Here is a 25,368-nt window from a genome sequence, read left to right as displayed (position 1 = left end):
CTTTTTATTGCTGTCCCAGTAACCAGTCCAAAGTACAGCAAGCAGCTTTACACTTGAAAAACTGTAGCACCCTTTCAGGAAATATCTGCGGCCCCTCAGATTTTTTCAGCTCACACATTCAGAACCCCGGACAAGCAGCTTAAGATCTGAATGAGATTGTTCACCAAATGAGTTGGTGCAGCATATTAATTTGCTGCTGTTTCTAAATGCCTGCAGTGTTACAGGAGCCTGCAGTGGCACTAAAATGCCAGGAGCTCTGTTGGCTCTAAACTCCTTAAAAGAGAGTTTTAAATTCTTGTCTGCTTGCCGTAGCCTTACCAGCTTTATAAAGAATTTGGAGATCTGCATTTCAGAAAGGTTGTGTGTCTTGGGCTTAGGAGAGTTAGTAAGAGCTTTTCCTGATGATGTTAATTGTCTTGGAGCTCAATTCTGCTCTAGATTTTACTGTATAGCTGATTATATGAGCCTCCTATTAGTGTCTTTTATCTGGATGCTGATGGATACGTTTATTGCAAGGTTTTATGCGTAGGATTTATGTTGAAAAAATATTTGCCTTTGCAGTTAGGTAAACTAACATAATGTGGTTTTAACGAGGCTGGATGCAGCCTCAACCTGATTCTATGTGTATTTTGAGTTTCATTTTAAGTTAATATTTAAATGCCAGAGAAGAACTGATATGACAGTAAACAATTTCTCTTTTTTTTGTCTTTGGTGAGCCAACATGCTCCTTCCTCAAAACCAGTATTCTGCCTGGCAGCTGGAAAGGGATTTGAACTGTTGTCAAAAACTACAAAAAGTTTAAAACTTTAGAAGTCAATTTTCATGATCTTGAAGTAGATGATTTTGTTTAGAGAATGAACCTAAATATTTTAGTGAAAGCTAAAAAACCCAGTGTTGCATGCTGTCCCTTGTTTCACTGTTCCTGGAGTTAGGCAAATACGTAGTTCTAGAAGATGGGGTGAGCAGAGGCAAGTGGTCAGACTGGTTGACCCAAGTGTGGTTTTTAAACTTGGCTCAAATAAGCACTGCTTTAAATTGGGTAGTGATTTTCTTCACAACTTTGTCCAAAAACTATATTAATAGAATGCTGTTTACTGATGTAATTTCCATTAGTATTGTAAAGATATTTCTTCAAGTGCAGTGAAAGCTTGAAATCTATATGGTGGGATCATCATTGCTATAGCATGTGTTATAAAATATTCACATGTGTTCTTGGAAACTAAGGAAATGAGATTGTTGTCACAAGAAAACTGGATTACCCCTTTTGCTCAGCTAGACTTGCCTATCCAGCTTAGGAGCAGAATATCCTTGCTGAGGGAGCAGCCCTTACTTAAAGGATCAAAGGATGTTGCTCTTCTAGCTCAGGATGGCAAAATGTCATTTATTTCTAATGCTTAGGTTTCCAAGCCATATTGGTCAAAGGATTCTGTAATTGTTGATTTATTTCCATAAAATGTTCTGACTACTTTCCTTTGAGAGGCTGGAGGCTGCTTAGGGAGCCAGACCAAAAGGTTTGGACAGTCAGTAGCTGCCCTACTTTCTAGAAACTGTAATTTTAGGTTGTCTTGGCTGGCACAGTATGGTCAGCACAGTGAACTTGAGCTCTGTGTGCTGGGGCTCGGAGTGTGGCCGTTCTGCCGTGTCCCTGTGGCACAGGCAGCAAAACCACCCAGCCTCGCTCGCCGCGCTGTGGTTCCCCGTGTGCCTCTGATTTCTGAGAGCTGGGAGAAAAGGCAGCACTTAGGACAACGAGGCTGCTGTTGGACTGGGGAGGGTTTGCTGCTCTACAGCTTCCTTTAAATGCTCTCTGATCAGGTGCTCGGGCACGTAAAATTGATGGATGGTAGAGACAATTGTGCTGTAAACTCTGGTTCCACACGTTTCATGAGTGTCGTTTATGGGGTAGGGAACTCTGATTTCTTGCATTTTACAAGGCTGGGTGACACGTGGTCTCTTTATTCTTCTTGTGAGAATGTTTGTTTAGTGTGATGGAGTTCAATTTACCTCTTTCTCCTGAGAGATATGCAATGGTCATATGTTCCTTGGAGAATGTCAAGTGTCCCTGAGCGAGGGACAGCTCCGTCACAATCCAGGGTGCATTGTGCTGCTCTATTGACTCTGCAAACCTGAAATGCGTGTGGGAGAACTTTCTCTGGTAGTCTAGCATGTAATTTAATTGATGTTTGTTTGGTAATTTGCCTCAGATTAAATTATTCATTGTCACCACTGAACAAATGCTTTGTATGCTTCTGGTGGGTCAGCATTCTGCACAATGTTTCCCCCTTCTTATTCCACCTACTTTGATGCATTCATTTCGTTTTGCTGCAGTCTTAGCACAGAGAGCTGAGAGAGGCTTCTGTTGGGAGAAGGGGGAGACCCAGTGGAGTTTGAGAGGCTTTGTACAGTGATTATTCAGTTAAGGGAAATGCGATTACTTTTCCTCAGGTTTAAACTTTGATGTAACATGAGTTCACACTATAGTTAATGGGAGTTGTTACCTGAGGATAAACTTCATAGAAATGTCACAGAAGTGAGCATGTGAGAATAGGAAGATATGCTTTCTTCCTCCAAAGGTTAAGAGACTGAAGTAATTGAAGAATTATTTTCAATAGCAATTCATGCTTTGATGCACAGGTGGATGTTTCTGATCCTTAGCAAGATGTGTCAGTGGTGGAGTTGCCACATTAGTTTTGATCTGACCATGTTTTAGCTTGGTAATTCTGTGGCTGTACAGGTGATGTTGTCTTTTGTAGAAGAGGAGAAGCATGGCGAGGATCAACTTAGTCTGAATATTTTATGCAAGTGGGATCAAACTGAAACAATGTTTTTGTCAAAATTGGGATAAATGGCCTGACTCTAAGACATTGCAGAGTGCAGATGCAGCTGGGGTTAAGCTCTTCCCTGAATATTTATCAGTGAAAAACTGAGAGGAGAAAGATATTGGGTAAAAGAGAACTATGTGACAGGATGTTAGAGGATTGTCTTGGTTGCCATTTTTACAGCTATAGGAAGGGCCAGGGCTTATTGTAATTAAAAACAAAGCTGTGTGAAAAACCCTAATAGATGTATTTAAGGCATAGAGTCTCTACAACTTTCTTTTGGCTCTTTGCTTATATTTCTGGCCTAGTTCCAGAATTTATCCATTTTTTGCCAGTGTAGCTTGACTCTACTCCACAGAGTGGAGTGTATGAATAGATAATTCTGAATCATGAAATGCACTTTGAACAGAGTTTGTTGACGTGTTTTGAAGACATTTAAATGTTATGCACTCTGACATTGTTGTTCTATCCATTGCATTAGATTTCTGAATTGCATATATCTCTGATAATCTTCGTGTTCTGGAAACTTCACTATTTCTTGGGTCAGATGGAAGCACCTAATCTAATTTCTGGGTTAAAAATGGAATGCAATGGTGGATAGAAATACTTCAGGCATAGCAGTAATCTTATTTGGTCTTGAGTGTGAAGTGGCTCTTGCAAAATCTAGGATTGTGTTTATCATGTCATGGTATTTAAGGTATTAAATGCTTCTTGAACCCCATCTACAAAGAAGTTTTTCAGCAGTTTGTTCCATTTAATTTGGGAAATGAGAGGAGGGAACAGTCAGTTCAGATCTGACTTTTCTTTTGAACTTTGGGGAACAGTTTGGAACACTATGAAGTGGGTGGGGGCTTATTTTTTTAACCCTAATTATTGCCATTGCTCCAGTAATTCCAGGAGTCAGCCTGAAGCTAAGCAGAATTAGTGATTTTTACAACATTTTTCTTCTCCAAGTGTCTGCATAAACATCCTGGAAGGACTTGATGCCTGCCCTGGGGTTTGGTCAGTTCTGGCTTCAGAGCCAGGGGAGGAGGTGAAAAGGAGTATCAGGAGTAAAGGTTGTTGTGTTTAGTGAATAAATACATCTTTGCATTAACGTGTGTAGAAAAGAGCTTTGCACACGTGCTCAGTTCTACACCCACCAGGGGATTTATTTAGTGGAGATTAGAAGTTTTGCTGTTGAGAATACCAGGCATACCTGGCGAGACCTTTGCTGGTTTTTTAAACTGTTATCTTTTTGAGCTAATTTTGATAGAGGGAGACCAAGGACTCTTATTTGTAAAGTGCAATAATGTCACTGATTATTTTTAAGTGGCAATATTAAAAAAAAATCAAATTAATGCCCCCCAAACCCTTTCCTAAACTCCAACTGTGTGTTCTGAACTGAATCATAATCAAAAAGGTTTGATACTAATGAAGAAATTTTGACTTTGAGGATGAATGAAACAACTTGGGTATTCTACATGATGAAACCAGAATGGCATTGGTTTGTCACGAAGCTGGGCAAAAAGCTCATTTCCCCAAAAAACATTCTCACAGACTGCGACAGTTTGAAGTATTGTTCTTGTGGATAAGATTCTGCTATTGTTATTCAGTATGGCTTTGGATAAGAGGGCAGAATTGCCTTTTTTGTGTGTTTTTTTAAATGGATCAGCAGGCTCGTTTGGCTTTCTATTGTAGTTATCCATGCCATGCAATAAGCAGGAACACTTTATGGCTCATTTTTAATAATCAGTACACAGCTGCCCAAAGGGGAAACCGTGGGCAAGAGCTCTTGTTGATCTTTGTTTTAACAGCTGGTATTATTAAGGGAGAGCTTTGCAGACTGGGGGGGAAAAAAAAAAAAAAGAGGATGAAAATCAGTCAACAGTTAATCCAAGATGTGGCCAGACAGCAAAAGATTTACTGGGAATTAGTTCTAAAATTGCATTTGTTCAAATAATTTCAGAAGAAACAAATGGGTGTGTATTAAATCAGGGAAGTGGGATGGTGCTGGGGAACAGTGAAAAGTTGCAACATGTCAACCGAAAAATCTTCCTGGAACAACAGCAGTGTATATTTAGTATTGTTACCATGCTGCAGCTCCTGGGGGAGGCAGCTCGGGTCTGGAGCTCTGCTGCAGCTCAAGGTTTGTACCCTCCCAGCAGCAGAGCCCCACAAACCAGGAGGATCTGCTCATTTTCAAAGCTCTTGTTTATAATGCACGGAGCAGTGAATCCCAGTGGGTCCTTGCAACTTTCAGGCTGCAGCTCTGGATACTGTCAGCAAAAACGAAATCTTTATCCCATTCCTGTTCCCCCAGGATGAGCAGAAGGAGGAGATTAGCATTGTGTTGTTTTGTTGCTTTGTTTTTTATTTCTTTTTTTTTTCTAAATGAGTTTTGTGGGTATAATTAATGCTAATGGTAGAGATGCATCATCTCTCTGGCCCCAGTAGATTTTAGTAGTTATGAGCCTTTGCTTAGCTAATTAGTCTGCATTTTGAAGTTTAGATTCTGCTGTTTATCCTCATACCTGGTACAAATAAGTTCACTTAAATCAGTTGAATTGCACCAGAATCACCAAAAGAAACAGCATGTGCATGTTTGTCTTCAATTTAAATAACTGAACAAGTGCATAAAAAGGTTGAAATGCACTCAATCCTTCAATAAAAATAGTCTGACTTAACATCTGGCATTAGTTGAAGTTTCTCTCTTATTATCTTGTTCTTTAAAAGCTTTCTTACATCCTGGGTTGTAATTTCCACATTAGGATGTATTTTGAAACAAAACTGCGTCCTGTTCTGGGGTTTCCTTGAGTGTGTTTTATAAGCAGAATTGTAGGTTTGAAAAGAAGTGTTCCTTTCTGAATGGGCTGCTCGTGACAGATGGTTCTCATTGTGGCAAAGTCATGCAGTGCCTCAAACCTCAAAGTGCAGAAATTTATTTGAAGGAAACGAATCGCTGCTGCATCATGGCCATCTATGAAAAGTGTCCTTGGACATTGCAAATGGTGATTTTTGAGCCTTGCCTTTTCCTTATTCAAAGAGAGCTATAAAATTCGTTTTCAAGAGCACGAAACCGTGACACCTCTGAAAAGCACATTTCCTCTTTCAAGAGATGCAACGCTATCTTTGGAAGGATCTCCCACTGATAACAGCAGGTGATGCCTCAGTATGGCCTTTTCAGGAGCCGGTTTGAATAGGACCAAAATAGCACCTAATGCTCCATGCTGGATGTACTTCTGTCCATGCTGTCCAGGACATGTTACCTACATCATTTATCATCAAGATCTCGCTTCTTCCAAGAAAACAAAAGATAGTCAAATTTGTCCCTCACTATCCAATATTTGGCTCAGTTGCTGTTTCTCTTTATCGCTGTTGTTCATCAGCTCTGTCCTGCTGCAGCTGAACTGATCACATCCTCCTGCCTTCCCACTCCCCAGAATTAATCACTCCTCTGTTATCTTACCTCTTTCAGCATCTTTCTGAGCTGCTGCAGTACCAACAACCACATCCTCTCTCGGATAGAGCACCCCCTCTGTCACCTTCCTTTCTGGCTGCTGTGTTAGCACACTTACTTGCCCTGTTGCCATGGAGGGGCTGCAAGTTCTGCTTACCACATCCTTTCCAGGATACAACTGGCTAGGGGGAGGAGGCTTGCTTTGACACCAGGATGGCAGGGGTGGTTTGGGCTCTTTGTTGCTGTGGTAAGAGCAGCCCTTGGAGGCAAGACCAGGAGGTTTCTTGCAGGACCACCTGCTCCTGGAGCTCCACTGCTTCTGTGGCCTCTGGCTCAGAGCCTGCTGGCTGCTGCAAAAGGAGCAGTTTCACTTCACAGTTTAGGCTATCAGCAGAGAGAACGAGACATTGAGGCACTGACAGCCTGTGTGTGTGTGTGTGAATGCCTCGGCAGTCGATGACATGGGTTGTACTCACACCAGGAAGCTTCTCCCCGTGAACCACGTGCGGGGTTTTGCAAGGCTTCCATAATAGGTGTTAAAGTGGGTCACCACGGCAGGAGCGTGGCTGTACTCCCAGTGACCTCTCCAGCAGGCAGAGGTGTCCTCTTTCCACCCTGTTGCTCTGTGCTGCTGCCCAGAGAGCCTCTCTCTCTCTCTCCCAGCCCTGCTTTGGTAGCTTGGTGTTGGCTTTGCTGCTGTTCACTGCTGTGGGCTCTGTAATCCAGTGCTGTGTTTTAGTCTGCTGTGTTTTAGTCTCTTACCCTTCACCTGTACAGAGCTCACCCCTTTCATTAGTGGGGGATGTTCCTGTGCAGCTCTGCTGTAGGTGGATCTTTTCGTGAGATGCTGCAATCAAATTGGTTCCCTGTCAGCCCTGATGATCTGGTTGTACTCCCAGGACTGGCCATGCCTCAGAGCAGCTGGAATATTCATGCTGCTCTCCAGGTGCCAGCTTTGTGCCAGCTGCTCGTGGCTTTTCTCAGAAGTGCTTCTTGTTTGAATTAAGTCAGGTTTTTATCCAGGTAGGGTTAAGGTATGGCCAAAAGCTGCCTGTAGGACAGCACCCGGGATTAATGAGCAGGAGGGGTCACTCTTGAGTTTGTGGAAGGTGGTTTTTGGGGTGGGGATGAGTGTGGTTGGTCTCAGAAGCAATTACAAGGCTGTGCAAAGGGCCTTGCTATTACACTAGGGCAATGTTATTTTCTATCCAAATTAAAACTGGCATAAATATTAGGACTTATTTTGATTCCCAGCTTCAGCAAAATGCTGAAGAGGGTAAGCACTTCAAGGCTGAAACATGGCCCAGAAACTGCTTTATTCATAATGTCTATGGAAACAAGCAGGACAATTAGAAATGAGTTTATCTAGCAACATAAAAGGTATTTCAACCTAAAATAGTCTGTTTCCACTCTTGCTTTCTGTCAATTCCCCTTCACACAGGTTAGAAATACACTGTTTGCTAATGATACAGCAAAGAATCTTATATTTGTTTCTGTGTTCTCCTGACTAGATCAAGTTCCCAAGTGAATGGAAGAGATAGAATAGTTAACCTTCAGGGCTTTATGGAAAAATGTGTTTAGGGGATGGCAATAAAAGATGGAGATGAGCAAGTAAGATGGCTTTTTTTTCTCTGGGCTATTTATTTATTATTCAGCTCTAGCAAAAATCATGCCTATCTAGGCCTCCTGGTGAAAGGTCGGGAGAAACTTATTTTATGCTTGAAGGGTAAAATGAAATTAGGCATGTGTGGCTGAAGAGGTGATCTGCATGACAAATGCATGTGATCATAAATAGCTTTTTTAACAAGAACCGGATGTGTGGGGGAATGGAAGGGTTTGCTCAGAAAACAACAGAGCAGCCACAGCATGGTTTGAGCGTAAACCAGGCAGAGATGGTGTCCCTGCCCCATCTCTCTGCGCTCCGTGGTGCTGTGAGTCCTCCTTGTCTCTGCTGCACGAAGGGAAAGGTTGGTGTCCTGTGTCCCACATATAATCAGGGATGTTTGTTTAGTGTCATTAACTGAGGGTTTCACTGACTGTTGCTGACAAGTTTTGTGTGGGAAGTTGATTCTCATCAGTAGTGGCTGAGTCAACAGATGCTGAATTGCTTTGGTATTTTCTACTCATCTCTGTTTTCTGGAAGGCTCTTGCGGTGGTAGCCTGTATTTTATGCATTTTCTTTCATTATTAATTTGCCTGGAGACTGTTAACATTTGCATATAGCTTTATTGTAGGTCTCTGAGGATCTGTGATCTGAATTCCCGTGTATTCTGCCAGCACTGTAGTGCCATATGGGACTCAGCCGAGCCTGTGAAGGGCTCATCATCTCGTTAATTATTTTTATAATTTGAAGTTGTTAAACCACGGAATCTAAAAAAGTAATTTAGAAATTGAGCACTGTAATATATTCTTGATCTTCACTTTAATTCCTTTTTGCCTATGAAAATGAATGAGAGTGTTTAAAAAAAGGGATATGGGAGGAGAAGGTATGATCAGAGGTAAAAATCAGCTATTAATTCCCCCATTACTATTTTTGTTATTAATGACAGTGTGTAAACAAATGATCTTGTGAGGAAATAAAATTGAACTCGCTGGGAAATGAGGTAGTAGAAAGTCTTCAAATATTCTCAATGTTCAAGAATCCTGAGTCTTTTATTGTATTACTGCATTAGAATTACAGGAGTTGTTTGCTAAATGTAAAGACTTTTCATTTGCTATTAGCATCTGAATTTTCAGCATAGTCTTTCTTCATTATTTGTCTCTGTGTTAGCATTCTTAATTTCACAGTTCTGCACTATCACCTGTGAAAGCAGCAGAAAGGGTGACAGTGACAGTTTAGCCTGGATACTGGTACAGTAAATGCTGCCAGCTCAGTCTGCTCTGGGCAGGTTTGACAAGAAGATTTAAATTGCAGAATTAATTGCTAAATTCTCCTAGAATCTAGTATTTTGTTCACAGTTGAAACCAAGTAGAAAACCCATTTTTTTGACCTGGCTGTGTGTTGGAACTGGGCAGGGTGAGTCTGTCTGCCTGCAGAGAAACTGAGGCTGCGGCTCAAAAGTGAGGACATCCCCTTAATTCCAGTCAGTGTTAAGGCTGAAGAAGCCCCTTGGTGGCAAGTGCAGGTCCATCCACAGCTCTGAATGCCATGTGTTGAACTATTTCACAACAGATGAAAGCCTCCTAGAAAGAGGAAGGAATATCTCACTGAGCTGATCTTCAGAGACCTCATGAATAACACTTTATTGCTCAATAATTGGTTGTACTCCATGTTATACGGCTGAGAAATAGGAAGAAGGTTTTCTTTTGTTTTTGTGGGTTTTTTTCCTTAATGGCTAACTTTCCTCTTCCCAAAATACTTTGCATAGCTGAGGAATGTGACTTCAGGAGGGCAGTTGAGACGTGAAGGGGATTTGACAGCTTAAAGTAACTGTTCAAATGAAGCAGAGCAAATGGGCAGCACTATTTCCATTTTAAGCATTGTCAGGGTAACAAGCATGCAACCAAATTTCAGAAAGAATGCATGGATGGGAGGTTATTTGGGCAGCAGTAAAAGCACTGGGAGAGAATTAATGGAAACAGAAATGAAGTTAGAAAATGAATTTAGAAACACACTTTGCCTTAGGGTTAAAATATTCAAAGCATTCTGGGTACTTGGATGTCAAATTCGTGTTCAAGTTAATGACTGAATTTCTACTTCCCTCTTTTGAGCTTCGATTTTTGTGTGCATGCTCAAGAACGTGTTAAGCTCTGAACAGTTTGTTTCAAGCAGCAGGGGCTCTGCTTTCCCACCCGTGAGGGTAAGGTGGGTGACATTATTCCTTATTCCAGCCCCTGCATCACCTGGGGAATGTTTGTAGTGGCACATTTTGCTGGCTTTGGTTTTGAAAAAGGTGGAATCTGAGGTAGGGGAGTAAGTTACATTTACACAATCAGTTTAATTACATGGACATTGTGATGGTCAATTAGAAGTCTATTCTTTTTAGTAAGCTGACACCACAATAAACATTGGCACTTGAAAGTGGGAGAAGATGAGATTTGGCAGTTTGGAAGGACGTAGCAACATGAAGGCTGTGGTGGGAGCCTGCTGTGATAAACAACTGACTGTCAGTGCAGTATTTCTGCTTAAAAAAAATGTTCTTAGGTGTGAACCAGTCCCTGAGCCAGAGGAAATCAGTGAATTCTTCTAGAAAATGTTTTGGTGGGTTTTTTTTTTTCAGAGAAAACAGGTGTGGTGTGACCTTTTGTTTCTCCCTCACTGTGGTCAAGTGGGAGCATTCTTACTGAACATTGCATCATGTTTCTTGCCTTGTTTTCTTGAATGCTAAAGCCCAGTGGAGTTTATTGTTTCCTAATGTTCTCCCTGACTGGAAGGGTGAGGATGCTGCAAAAATGAACAGAGGAGAGTCTGTGTATGGAAACTGAAAGCTGAAACAGCAGCTCGTGGGGCACCTGAGCCCTCTTGCAGCTGATGGCTGAACCTGCAGAGCTGCAGTGGCACAGTTCACCTGCTAAACCATCTCTGCCAGGGCTGGTGCATTTGGTGTTGAAAACATGTGTTGTTCTCATTAGACTCCAGAAAAATTGAGGGGTTTTCTTATCTCCAGATTCCTACTGATAATGCATTTTTGTAATGAACTTGGAGAAAAGTAAATCCATTTCTAAAAAGTGTTTTCAATATTGATTATTTGAAGGCATGATACTGTTGTTACTGCTCTCAAAAAATCTCTTTTTCAGAAGTTCTATTTTGCATTGATTACATGTATCCCTGGACTTTAGGATTCCATGAATTGAAGGTTGTGCTGTACAATCAACACATTTTGTGTCCTCTGTAATCCCTGTGGTTCATTGAGTTTAACTCAGAGCCTTTCCTACCTTTAGTGTCCTTCCAGATGAATGGAACAGAGAGGACAATCTGTGTCATGTCCCTCTGGCCTTCCTTTGGAATCTCATGCTCAGCCAGTGATGGTGTTGCCATTTTTACTGACTTTTTTTCATCCTCAAGGCACTCAGCAAAGGGAAGGGACAATGGAATGTGTGACCCCAGTGTAACACACACACTGCTGTGGGGCGTTGGCTGCTGAGTGAAATGGCAACACTGGGCCAACACTGTTCCATGCCCAGAAAAGAACAGAAACTCTTCTCTTTAGCAAATCTGCAGAGAGTTAAACTTCCCCTTGCCTCTCTTCTTGATAGTGGAGGTCAGTGCTTGTGCTTTTGAGGTGGTTCTGCCTAGAGCTTGGCACGGGGCAAGTGCCTCATCTCACTTTATAAATAGAAATTCAGCATCTTCCCCTGGTTGATGTGTCTGACAGCTGCACCACTGTGTGCTCCTTTTGCACTGCTCCTCAGGGAGTTTTATGTCACCAAACTTGGACTAGTGAGGCCTTAGAAACAGATCCCTCTGTGGGATGCCAGCCCACACTGAGGCAGCTACCTGCAGTCATTTCTGGGTTTTTATTCAAACTCTGATCTAAATGATGCTCTGAGAATTGATTCAGGGTGGGATGATGGTGGGAGGTTTGGACAAGCCACCACCAGGGTTGCCTTTTCAGGGTGAACCTGCTCTATCTTGAAATCTGGATTACCTTGAAGGGCAGGATCTCCTTGCAAGGCATTCTTTCCTCTGGGAAACCTTGACCTTTCCTCTTTGGATGGGGTCACAATAGGATAATAAGCTAGTTTCTTGGTACAAATATGATCTGATAAAGGTGGTTAAATTTGCTTACAGGGATTACAGAGTGAATTTCCCTCCCTGAGATTTCCCTTCTCTAAATCAGGAGTGTGTGAATCCATGTAAACTTGTGACTAATGGACTTCCCCATGGGGTATTTATTTTATATGCATGTGTTTATGTTAAATAATGTAAATTGTGGAAGAGTAGGGTGTGGGAGAGCTAGAAGACCTCTTTATCAGAAACCTTAAAAAAGGCCATGTTTGCATTACTCTCCTTACATAATTACATAATCCCAGAGATGGAGAGGTTGTATATTTGAAGCAGAGCAGAAGGTGCTTCTCTGTGCTGGCCTCAGGCTCCAGGCTGAGCTGAGCCCTCTGGCAGGAGCAGGACCATTGCTACCCCTGATTTTGCCTTTTCCCCAGCTGTAAAATTGTCTGAAATCAAGATTTGTATATACACAAATATGTATATTTTTAGTCTGTGTATTCCCTTTCTGCAGAATACATGCATCCTCTTTCTGAGTGACTGATGCTACACTGGTTCAAGGGTGATTTATATTGCTGGAAGTCAAGGCTTTTATTCTGTGTAGTTTGAATTTTTTTACTTCAGTTGCCCTTAAACACTTTCTCGTAGATTCTGGAGCACTTAGAATTTCTTTACTATTTTTGTAACTTTTTGCTATTGCCTTTCTCTGTCCTGCCCCCAGTGTCTCTTTAATTGACTAAAACTGACATAACTTAAGTTGAAATCTGGTTTGGCTGACGTGGTTTGAAAGTACCTGATGCTAAAGCAGAGCAAACACGCGATGCACGAACCCTGTGTGTCCTATTCCACGTGTCTTTAACTCGCTTTTTGATGGTGTTTTGCAAATTTTGTCTTCTTAACATTGTTCCTATTTCTCCCCTTCAAATTACAGTTTAGTTAGCAGGTTTATTTTCTTTATTAGCTCCTGTGTACATGGCTGTGTTCAAGGCTGGCAGCCCCTCCTGCCACCAGTGTAACTAACTCACTGTCACAGCCAGATGTGCTGCAGAGCAGAAAGTGGTCCTTGATAAAAGCAACATATTCACAAACCAGGCCTTGTTGTAGCTCTCAGTTATTTTTCTGCTCTGTGTCTAAAGGGAGTGGGCTTGTCTGGCTTTTGTAACTCAGTGATAGCTCTGCAAGCTGAGTCACAGGGCCAAATCTTTTACAGAAAAGCACCACTTGTGTCAGAATCTTTTATAGTGGCAGCTCAGCATCCCACCCAAATCTAGCACTGTGGGTAGTTTTGTGGAAAACACGGTCAATCTAACCTGTAGATTGTACAAACTTACTCTATTTTCCTTGTAAACCATAATGACAAATAAGTTAGGCTGATATTAAAGCCATTGTTTATTTTACACTGTTTGTCTGTCAGAATAATTCAATATATCACAGTTTAAAAATTATATTTCAAGTATTGTAGAAACAGTAACTTCTGCAAAGCTGTGTGGAATGGCTTGTGGAATTTGAGTGCTGTTGAAGTAATCAAATTTTAAAAATAAGGTGATTATAATTGAAATCTGCAGATAGTAATAAACTGGCTTGGATAATTAATTTGGATTTAGAGTTGCCTAATTTTTCTTGGCATTTGCAAATCCCAAACTGACTTGTGGAATGTTCTTGATTTTATTGAAAACATGTGTGACTGTTTTTGAAGGCAACAATATTTGAAGAACAAAGCAGTATCTGTGTATAAATGGAGGTGGACAGAAAACTTTCAGAAAACACAGCTTATGTCATTTTGGGGAGCATTGTGTTGTCTTAGTACAAAACAGGCTACAGTGGAATTGAAGTCTGCTCTGTAAAAAGATTAACTGTTCTGAATAACATTTTAAATTCATAGCACTGACAAAGTGGAGTTTAAATCTACAATTTTGACATGAAAATCAGAATTATTAATTAGGAGTAGATCACAAGTTTAAGGAACTTCTATTAGTGCTTCAGAGTAAAACAAAATACTGTCAAGAGTATCTATTTCTTATCCTGCGTTTAAGTATGTTTTTGTATTAGAAGATGGTATTTAATAGAATTGCCAGTATTTCTGGAATGAAACTGATTCAGAAATGAGTAATGAAGAATGCTACTGAATTGGGCTCACATTAAAATACAGATTTCTGTTGATTAAAAATCTGTCTCACTCTAAAAGTATCTAACTGGTAATGGAAAATATTAACAACACCTTCTGTATGGTGATACTCCCTTTGTAAATTAATTTTAGTTGTCTTTGTGTTCAATGAGACTAAACTATTTTTTTTAAATTATTCATTGCAGGACCAGTTTGACAACTTAGAAAAACACACACAGTCGGGTATTGATGTTCTGGAAAAGTACATCAAGTTTGTCAAAGAAAGAACAGAGATTGAACTCAGCTATGCAAAGCAGCTTAGGTAAGTTGATATGTAAAATTCTGGACTTCTGAGTATCATCTCTTCAGAGCCTGTAATCAACTCTAAGATTCCTGTGTTAGTGGTGATTTTGTTTATAATAATGGCTTTTAGAAAATAGCTTTAATTTAGAGATTGGAAAGTAAAAGTTAATTTAAGATCCTGTTGTATTATATCTGCTAGTAATCATATGTTTTGCAAAAAGAGAGGTTATTGAGGTGCCTCAGCAGCACACTAGGGCTTACTCACAGTTTATGCATGATTAATGGCTCAGGCTTTGAGGACAGCACTGTAATGTTTTCCATGAAATTGGGGCTGCTGTGCAAAAATGCTGAAGGGTTTAAGAATTCAGCAGAATAATGATCATTTGTTAGGCGAAGTTTAGGTTTTCTTGTACTAAGACAGGCCCTTTTTGAACGTGCATGGAGAGGAACTGCAGGTCAGAAAGTCAGCCCAGCCCTTGGTAATTTTTCCTGTTCAGTTAAGAAGGTTACAGCCTGAGATTTGAATTAGTTTTATAATCTTTTGAGATGTCTCCTGGTCAGAGCAGAGATCTTTGTGAATTAATCTCAATTCCTGCTGGGTACTTTCTACATGTCCATGTCTGGTTTGATTGTAGACAGAAACGAGTATGTGTGAACCAGACACAGAAAAAAATCTTCCTTGAGGTCAGGTCCTGGGGAAAAGGTGCTAAGAACCCTTCCCCAGGAGTAGATATCACCTTGCTTTTCCCAGTAAGGTAGAAAAAACTGAGAAATGATCGGGGTTAGAAGGTAGTAAAGCACACAGGGGGTTCTGCTGCTGCCTGTGGGGCATTGTTGGCAGCCACTAGTGACCAGTGCCACACTGGGAGTGCTGGAGTTAACTGGGCAGAGGAGAGCAGGAATAATTATTCCTAACTCCTCCAGTGAACTCAGCTTTTATTTGCATGGTGATAATAAATCTTGAGAGCTCTTTCTGTCTTCTCAGGTTTTAAAGAGATGGTATCTGAGGTTTCAGTTGAGCTGTGTATCTATTAAAATAAATAATCTATTAAAAAAAACTAATCACCCAGAATTTGCTTGTGTTTGGATTTGAGATGCACAATGGCCTGTGATTTATGAGGAGCTGGTGGTAGATAAATCCCTGCCTTGATGGTTGTGTGCTTTCCCTGGGGAATGCCACAAGGGTTCCCCAGGGTTTCTGCTACAGACAAGCAGGAAATAGAAAATGACTCGTGCAGGAACAAATTGCTCACATCCTATGGAGAGGAGCAGAGATTGAATTACAGAGGCAAAATGAGCTGGAACAAAGAGAGTGTGACTGCACTGGGAAAGCCCAGCAGAGTATCTGGGTGAGCTGGCCTGTCTCGGGAACAATCCTGCACCACACTCACCGGGGTATTCAGGATGACAAATTCCAGGTGTAAAGAGCTTAATTATTAAAATAAACACAAAACCAACATGTAAATGAAAGTGAAAGGGTTTTTTACCTGTGACCATGTAGAAACTATGAATTCCTGAGCTTTATTTCTTATTCTGTCCTAGACTTCCCAATAAAACACGGTCAATTTGTTTCTTGCCTCTCTGTATTTTTTTATGGTTTGAGGACAAATACATCTGTCCCCAAGGGGCTCTTAAACACAGGGCTGCTTGCAGGCATCTAAGAAGTTAGATGTATAAAAGAAAAAACCAAAAATGTAGACTTGTCAGCTGTTGAGGTAAAACAGTGCTGCACATTAAAAAATAAAAATAAATCATGCATGTGCTTTTATTTAATAAGTGTCCTTAAGCCTGGTGCAAACCTTTTTTGTACCACATCCATTTGGTGTAAGAGGGCTGCATCACATCACTGCATGTCATAACATACAGAAAATACTATTAAAAAGGGACAGGTTAACTCAAGGTACTCCGGTGGATGTAACTCAGTTTTGTTTGTAGTGTAAGTAAAGCTGCTGAAATTTTTTTCCTTCTGTGAAACTTGTATTTTCTATTCCATCCCTGGGTTCACTAACTAGCTATTTCTCCTTTCTGAGTATCTACATCTCAGCCTGAAGGTCATCTACTGAAGTTAAATTTTCTTCTATTTAAAAAGGTTTATTATTTTTCTTCTTTATAATTCTGCAAATGTATAATTAATATTCTAGGTTAGACCTACACACCATTTACAATTAGCCAGTGCTTTGAGAGCCCATTTCAGATATGACAGTTATTTTCATAATTGTTTTGCATTATATTTATTGAATGATTAAGCTAGCTGGGAGGGAAGAGATGTAGCAACTATGGTAGAATGCTTATTTTAAGTATTTTAATACCCATGGAATACTGATGTGCTGGGTGCTGTGCTCCCAGTGCCGAGGTGCTGTGTCCTTGTCACTTCCCTTGCAGCACAGGCACCCAGAGCATCACAAAGGGTGTCAAAACCCTTCCCTAATGTGATGATGGATAGATAGCCTCGAGGAGAATGTGTTGGAAAAAATGCTTCAGGTGTCAGGATAATCTGAGAATCAGAACCCCTGATGTCTGACATCTCTTTCTCTCACATTTGTCACCCAAGGTGAAATAAGGGAGTAGAGAAATAAGCTGGAAAGGCAGAAAAAAGGAAGCAGAGTGAAAGGCAGATAGAAACACTCATAGGGATGAGTGCTCAGGGTAGCACAGAATCTTTCCAGAGCTGGCATTTAACTGCTGGTCTTTATTATGTGTTAGCTCCCTCCCTAATCACTGTTAGCACCGGAGGTGTCACTGTCACTGCTCCCTGAGCTCCAACCTGGGCAGTGCTGGTGGTGACACTGCACCAGGACATGCTGAACTCCAGCAACACTTCTGGAGTCACTGTCACTTTTGGGGGTTTTGTGTGTACCTGGTTAAACCCCATCATCTGATTCTTGAAAAGGGAAAAAAACCCCATGAACTTAAATATAGATATTCAATTTGTGTGTTGTGTAAATTGCATAGAAGATAATGAAGTGTTTAACCCAGATGCTAATGCTTGGTAAGTGGTTTTTGTCTGTGAAAGCAGACTGTGGATTTTATTTTTTCCTCAGCTCTGTAGCATTTCTGCACCTTTAAAGACTCACAGGAAGCTGGTTGCTCTGTGTGTCAGAATTAATTGGGCAGCATGACAGTGCAGGGAGATGGAGTTTTTACTGTGTGAAAATGCCTTATTGCTGTAGCCTTCTGTGCTTGTTTTCTTGTGGTTTTTCCTTTCCCCTTCAAGCCTGGAAGGAGGCATTCCCATGGCATACAAAGGGTGCTGTAAGATTTATTTTCACCATGCAGAACAGTTTGGAGAACCCTTCCCATGCTGGTGGTTGGTGGAAGCTACAGAACTAGAGAAGTTCATTTTTTCAGAGAATATTCTTGGAGAGAAGGCACAGACTGAGAGGGAGATACTCATTTGGATCCCTTCCAGTTGAGATACTTAAATTTTGAGGAACACATGTTTGTCTGTGCAAATCTGCCAGCGTTCTGGCTACTCCTCTGTTGGGGCAGATGCTCCTTAATTCCTCAAGGAGAACAAAAGGAATAAGAAATGTGAGATGGGAGGCCCTGCTGTCTCCAAGTCAGCAATAAAGCCAGCATCAGCAGGGAATGGGTTACACCTCTGAAAAAGCAGTTTCTTTACAACCTGATGTATTTTGGGAGTTCTCCAAAGAGTTTGGCATGGATAAGTTGATAAAACTCAGTCCTCCTTTGGACAATGATTCCATCAATACTCCTTGTGTGCTGTTGTTCATCGCTGAAACAACCTTGTAAAACTAAACCAAATGGCTTCCCTGTTGCAATAGAGTGAGAGGTTGCCAGAGGGAACAGAGTGATAGGGCTCAGTTTAGGACAGAGGAGCACTGAAAAGGCCTTAAAATTGCTCTGGGACATTGGTCAGCTCTGTGGTGTGCACTGGTTAAAGGCTGCAGTGCCAAGTGCATGGTGATGCTGATACCAGCAAGGTGCTCTGAGGGGCAGGTGGGCACAAGTTCACAAATCCCTGGATTTGCTGCTGATGAGAGGCTTGTGGGGCAATGAAAACCATACAGTTCCTGTCAGATATGCTCACAGCAAGGTTCAGGTTTCTTATTTAAGATACAATCACTCCTAGAGCATATTGGTGTTTTAAAATTAAATCAGTAGTTGGCTGGGGGATAATGAGATGCAATCATCTGTGCTAATTAGGATAATCAAATGTCACACTTCCCCCAGCATTAGTTGATAATCACAAAATTATGCCCCTTTTGGTATCTCAGTGCAGCTTCCCACAGCTTTATGAAGGGTTTTTTTGCCTTCTAATCATCCTGCAAAACGCAGGCAAACCTGCCTGGCCAAGAGTGTCATCAGCTGCTTCAGATCTCCCTTTCCTGGGGTGACTCCTACTCTAAAAAAGAACTCCTCTAGATCAGGGGCAGGAGATCTGTGCATCAGCAGAACCACAGCCCAGGTGTATCGACTTCATGACCTTCATTTAGCAACTCCTTGGGTTCAGATTCTTCTGCTTTGTTGTAGTTACAGACTGGAGCACTGTGCAGCCCAATCTTGGAGTGTTACTGTGGCACAATCAAAGCCTGATTAGAGTCATGCTTCAGCAAAGGTGTCTGCTCACTGCAGATAAAAACTGCAGCCTCACAGAATGTGTTTGAATCTGAAGATCATCAGTAAGCTTCAAAGGATATTTTAAATTTTTATTTTATATATCTGTATTTTTAATTGTAGGAATCTTTCAAAGAAATACCAACCCAAGAAGAACTCCAAAGAGGAGGAAGAATACAGGTATGTTCATGATCCCCTGCTGGGTGAGCACGCATTGATGGAGGAATGGCAAAGTTTGGGTCATCACCTAGGATTTGGCTTGTAAACCCAAGACTTTAAAGTCAAGTGTAAGAATAAAGATGTCACAGATGCACAAACAGGTTTATGTGGTAGATACTAAGGAGTGGATTTGGCCTGTAACTACTCAGTTCCCTTATGTTGTAGTTTCTGGATGCCTGGGTTGGGGTTTTTGTTTCATTTGTTTTTTTAATGTGCCTTAAAACCTTCAAGCCAGACTGATCCTGGCTCTTTGAAGTGAACGACCAAATTCATATCTGCTTTCAGCAGGAGCAGGAACAGTTGATAATTTTAGCATGAAACTCAAGCACTCTGTGTAAGTATTAAATGACTCAAACAGGCTGACAGCACAGATTAGTAACTCACAAAAGGGGTAATGTTCTATCACCACAGCAGTTCCTGCAGAGCAGGATGGAGGATGAGGTTTGCACTCCCAGTGTCCTGGGGCTTGCTGCTGTTGAGGGATGTGGCACAGCCTCACCTGTCTGCTTCTGATTCACCTGCTCAGACCTGTGTCCCCATGGCAGGGGACTGATGCTGTCCTTGCAGGCAGCAGCAGAGAGCTCAGCTCCCTCTCTGAGCAGCAAGGTCCAGGTGATGAGACACCACGGGTCCCTCCTGCCCTTGGGGAGAGTAAAGATATCCTTTAAGGAGAACTTTCTAGAAGATGAGCTTCCCAACAGACACTAAACCAGAGTGAGAACCTTTCCCCTTAGAGCACTGTGACCTGGAGTTTCTCAACGTCAGTGTTTTGTAATGCAGCTCTGAAGGAGGGCATGGCAGGGGCTGACCCTCAGCCTGGTGTTTCAGGGGGCTGCTCTGCCTCTGGAGAGCCCAGCAGCAGCCTCAAAGCCTTGACTTTGAAATTTGACATGTTTCAAAAGAGTTTGGGTATGGGTCCAACTGGATGATTATATTAATACAGATTTTTGGGTCAGACCCCCAAGCTGCTCTATACAGCTACTCCAGTGGCTTGTGTAACAGAGATAACAGCCTTTTTGCTTGCTTTTTAATTTATTTTTGGTAACATTCTTTGGGAATCAGTTATTTATGCCATTGTTTCCTGAGATACTGCTATTTACACAAGGAAGATTGTTACCAGCAGAGAGGCTGTTCTGGTCTGTACCCAGGATTAGGAATAAATCTGCCTTTGGATAGCTCTACCATAAATGGGTATTTTGAGTTTGCTGCAATGGGTTTTGACACATCCTTCATTGCTGAAAAGGGACATTCGAGTTAAATGATTCTGTGTGATGTGGCACAGAAGATCCTGTGTGTCCTTTGCCCTTTATAAATACAGTGTTCACCTCGGTGTAGTTACTTCATGTCTCAAAACAATGTCTGGAGATTTGTCATGTGAACTTTGGGTGCCTCAGATGCTGCTTGGAGAAAACCTGGCTAAAATCAGCTTTTGCAAGCTCATTGTCAGTCTCTCTCTTTTATACCTTAAGATTTTTTTGCAACTGGGATTTCTCTCATGTTACATCTTGATTGTGGACGTTTCTGCTTGTAATGGATTATGGTTTTAGTCCCTTTCAGTCCATTTTTTAGTTTCTCCTGGTTTTATTTTCATCTGATACCTTTTCATCCCTACTCGTACCACTCCGTTCTATTTCCTCTAAATATCTCCATCATTGCTTTGATTTTTTTCACCTTTAGACGATGATCAGTGCAGGCCACTATTATTTTAGAATTAGAATTATAATAATGATGATAACAACAACAACAACAATAGTTTTCTAGTATGTAGTAGTGTCTTGCTGCTGGCTTCCAGCTGCCCAGCATGGCCAGCTGGGATATTTAAATGCAGCTCTGTTGGCACTGGGCTGAATATACCAGTGACATAATCTGCTGTTTCAAAATTTGTGTGCACAGATGTTTCTTCCTTTCAATAATACATGGAATGCTGTATGGGACATTATTTGATATGAAAAAATAAACCTTGCAATGGAGGGTACTAAAAATATGGGTTGACAATGAACACCTGGTTAGTAAGTTTTCTACTTATTTGAAAACTTTATAAACTATATCTGATTTAAATCAAATTTACATTATGAAAAACTTTCTTTTCTAGGCTATGCTGGCCAAAATTTTGCTTGCTTAGACAGGATTATGCCAGGTAGGATATACTGCTGACTCTGCAACGAGCTGTAGGACTTGAAAGAGTAAAATAGAAATGTTTGGTGAATAGAGATTAGAAAACTGAAGCCCCAGAGCTGTGCTGATAAAGAACCTGGCACTCTAAAGTGGTGATACTTTAAGAGCCAGTGTCAAACTGTCTAAATTGAGATAGATTTATCAGACAACTGTCAGTGTGTGGGACAGGCTTCCTTTGGAGAAATTCCTTCCAGTGAATCTGTGCTAATTCCCAGCAATGCAAAGTGCTTAAGGAGGCCCCCACCTCCCTTTTCAGTGTGTTTGTCTGAAAAGAAAGGGACTAAAAGCAAAATGCATTTCTGTTCTTTGCAGGTACACATCAACTAGAGCCTTCCTAGCCACTTTAAATGAAATGAATGACTATGCTGGACAGCACGAGGTCATTTCAGAGAACATGACCTCTCTGATCACTGCAGAGTTAACACGCTACGTGCAGGAGCTGAAACAGGAGAGGAAATCGGTAATCGATCCTTTTTTATTTATTATTCACAATGAATTGCTATTTAAGACAGCTAATTAGTGGTGGTGGAGTTCAATGGTAAGTGAGATTTATTTGTAGTTAAAAAAGATGAGCTGTGCTAATAAACCAAACATTAAAGAAGTGGGTTATGTGCCCCGGCCAAGTCACTGAACCGTTTGAATCAAATGTTATAAAATCAGACAGCAATGCCTGCAGGAGAATCCCTGCTAAATAAGGCCAGAGACCCATCTGTGCTTAAGGCTCTGTCAGCCAAAAGCTTGCTCAGGGAAGAGTCCAGCAGCATGGTGTAAAGCCTGAAATAAGCAGAGGAACTGCTGAGGCTGATTGAGAGAATTATTTAGATTTTGATTCACATTTCTGTGCTTCTCAGCCAGATCTGGTCAACAGGGCTCTATAAAAAAAAGTTATTCTAATAAGAATTAGGGGGGTTGTCTTGTTTGAAGGTGGGGAATGTGGTTTTCAACCTGTTGTCCTTCAAGACTGGTACAATTAATAGCTTTATGTTAGTGCTCTATTTCAGCTGGTGCTTTAGGGACCTATGTGCCTGCTGCAGGGAATGTTCAAAGCTGATTAATTTGCACATCAGCAGCTCTGAAAAATGGATAGTTGAGATGTGGTTTCCTTCCTTGCCTTGAACCCTTTTATGTGCTGGATGTGTGAGCATAGAAGAAGGATTCTAAGCACTTCAAATACTCACAGAACAGGTATAAAATGACTAAGCAAAGTGCAAAGGGAGCACCAGGGCGTTATATTTCATTGCCAAACTGTTGGTCTCTTTTGGAAAGTGCAAAAATACTCCTGCAGAACTTAGACATTTATAAATAGTCCCACTAAACACTAAGTATGTGTTGAGGTGCTGCGTGGGACCAGAGCCCTGGAAATCACCACCTTTTCCTAAGTATAGCATTAGAATGATAATTCTGTCAACAGAGGAAAAGAATATATAGAAATACCTTTAATCAGCAGAATGGTGTGTAATCTTTCAGGGACAGCATGAAAGGATGTTTTACATATAGCTGTGATGAGAATGTTTTCTCAGCCCCTCTGTGACCTTGTATCCAGCATGGATCTGTGCAAAAAGGAGGGGAAAAGACAGAATTCTAGTATGGCATTTTTCTGTCAGCTCTAATGTTTTTACCTATTTTTTCAATTGCATGGGCGTATAAATTGACTGGAATATTTATTAGATATTTTAAGTACCCTGGAAGAGGGCTTGCAATATTTCTTGTAAAGAATTTGATCACTAACTATTGGGTTTTTGTTTGTAAACTTTTCTAATAAATGACTCATATAAGTAAGGGATGAATGACAGGAAAATTAGTTTAATATTGACCTAGTGATAAGAACATGGGAACAGCAAAAAGCAATTTACCTGCTGTTGCTGATAATTACTGGCCTTTAACAGAAAACAGTTGTCAGTCACAGTTTGTTTGTTCTTACAACATAAATAAAAGCTTATATGAATCAGGAATCCTTGTCTGGTTCCTGTAGATTTCTCATTTATGAGAAAATGGTGTTGAAAAGGAAACTGTTCCCGCCCTCAGGCATTTTTCATACACAGCCTCTCACTTCATCCTGTAAAAGCATTGATCCTGCTGAGATCTGCAGGAGGGGAGGGTGGTTGTTGTGTAAATATCACAGAGAGCTGCAGCTCAGGCAAAACCTTTAATGATATCAATTAATGAATGACTTGGTATTTCCAGAAATTTTGTTGGCAGTGTTCCCGTGCTCACTGCTTGTTCTGCCATCAGCTGCTGTGCTCCAGGTCCAAAGAATCATTTAGATGAGCCACTCCTGGGGCTGGGTCTGTGTGTAGCACTTGGGACACCCACATTCTTGTCCACTGAGTCTTGAATTAAGTCATTCAGGTGTCCAAATACCTGTAAATGGTACAAATTTCCAGTGATTTCAGCATGTCTGTGGTAAATAAGCACCTTTGCTCTTTTGATTATGCTTTCCCATTTAGAAGATGGAAATGATACACACTGGTGTTGTAATTACAAATATGTGAAAGATGAACTCAAGTCCAGCAGAAAGTGGTCAGATAAGTCAGAATGGGGTTGGAAGGGACCTTGGAGCTCATCCCATTCTCCCCTTGCCATGGGCAGGGATACCTTGACCAGCCTGCACCAAGCCCTGGCCAACCTGGCCTCGGACACTTCCAGGGATGGGGCAGCCCCAGCTTCTCTGGGGAAACTGTGCTGGGGCCTCAGCACCCTCACAGGGAAGAATTTTCTCAAATATCTCTAAATACAGCTTCTGTTTCCAAAGGAAACCTCTTTGATGCACAAGAGTGTTTGCTGGAGTGATGGGCAATGAGCGTGGCTGGTGATCTTTAAGCACGTGGGGGCTGCTGCCTGCCTGCTCTGCTCTGTTTTCATGCTCATTTAGCTCTATTGATTCAAGTGGAATTACACCAGTAGATGATCAGGGTCACACAGTAATAAATCACATCTTGGGTTTTCCTTGACAAGTGCAAGCCCCTGGCCTGTAAGTGGTGCAGAACTGATACTGCCTTACATTGATGCCTTACACTGGTTTTATGCTGGATAAAATTCATTTGGCATGCCAATTGTACATACGTTGGGTTTGTTTTGCTCTCTGAAAGGTGTGCTTGGTGGCTGCATGTGTAATGTTTTTTATATAAAAAGATAGTTGCTAGTGGTAAAAATAAGGAGAGAAGCAACCAATCAAAACCAGGCTGGACAAGTGGGAAGATGTGCAAGGTCAGTGGTTTGGTGCTGTTGTTCAAAAGACAGATACCTCCTTTTTCCTCTGATCTGATTCAGAGCTTGCGAGAGTTCTGGGTTACCTTTACATTTTTTCAGATCCTATGCTTTGTTGCATGATGGCTTTGGACCATGAGAAAGTGGTTACAGAAAATCAGGCAAAGACTTCTTGTGTGAAACTTGAATATCTTTAGCAACAAAGGTGAATCAATGACTCGATCATATTACACATTCCTTTTTTACAGGGTTACCCTCAATGTTGTCACTGTACCAAATGAGTTGTTTTGCCCTCACACTCACTGAAGTCAGGTACACACCCTGCCTGCTTTTCATACAGTGAGAGGGAGAACTCCTTGTGTTGTTTCAGTTCTTCCCAGCTGCCCAGTGAAGTGAAACTCTTTATAGTGCAGTTCCTCCCTTGAACTTCTTCTTGTATTCTCTTGATCTTACTATGCTCTCCCAGGAGAAATTCTCATCCTCAGAGTCCTTGTTAGCTGCCTAAAAGCTCAAATTTCAGTTCTGTGTTTTGTGAAGGGCATGCCCCATGCATCCCTCTCTTGAGGTTATTGAGGTTAGATGCCTGTGACTGAATTCCCCTTTGCTGCTGGAAGATGTCATCAAGTCACACAAATGAGGTGGGAATCACCTAGGAGTGGTTCAGGGAAAGAACTTGCTTCTGCAATTGTGCTTCCTGTCACCCCCATGTCACCAAAGCCTCACTTTGGGGTAGCTCTCAAAGGTGTCAAGTTTGAACTAGAGGACCTGCAGTATTACAAAATTGGGTCTTAATCTTGTCCATCTTTGACAAAAGAAAAGATGGTGATCCTGTCAAGAGGAGTGTTTGGACTTAACTTCA

General features: G+C 41.3%; 1 protein-coding gene across 10 annotated transcripts in view; it reads left to right on the top strand.

Annotated features, from left to right (window-relative positions):
* FNBP1 (formin binding protein 1) overlaps positions 1–25,368 on the top strand; it is a 91,330-nt gene that overhangs the window by 15,065 nt on the left and 50,897 nt on the right. For all 10 annotated transcript variants that reach the window (XM_063409930.1, XM_063409925.1, XM_063409933.1 and 7 more), the window contains exons 2-4: positions 14,234–14,349; positions 19,032–19,088; positions 21,615–21,762. In XM_063409930.1, the coding sequence (XP_063266000.1) occupies positions 14,234–14,349; positions 19,032–19,088; positions 21,615–21,762 (321 nt within the window). The remainder of the gene's footprint in view (positions 1–14,233; positions 14,350–19,031; positions 19,089–21,614; positions 21,763–25,368) is intronic.

Source organism: Prinia subflava, chromosome 12 (assembly GCF_021018805.1).
Source record: "Prinia subflava isolate CZ2003 ecotype Zambia chromosome 12, Cam_Psub_1.2, whole genome shotgun sequence".
Taxonomy (NCBI): domain Eukaryota; kingdom Metazoa; phylum Chordata; class Aves; order Passeriformes; family Cisticolidae; genus Prinia; species Prinia subflava.
Note: the sequence above shows the minus strand (reverse complement) of the source record. Positions and strands in the feature narration are given on the sequence as shown.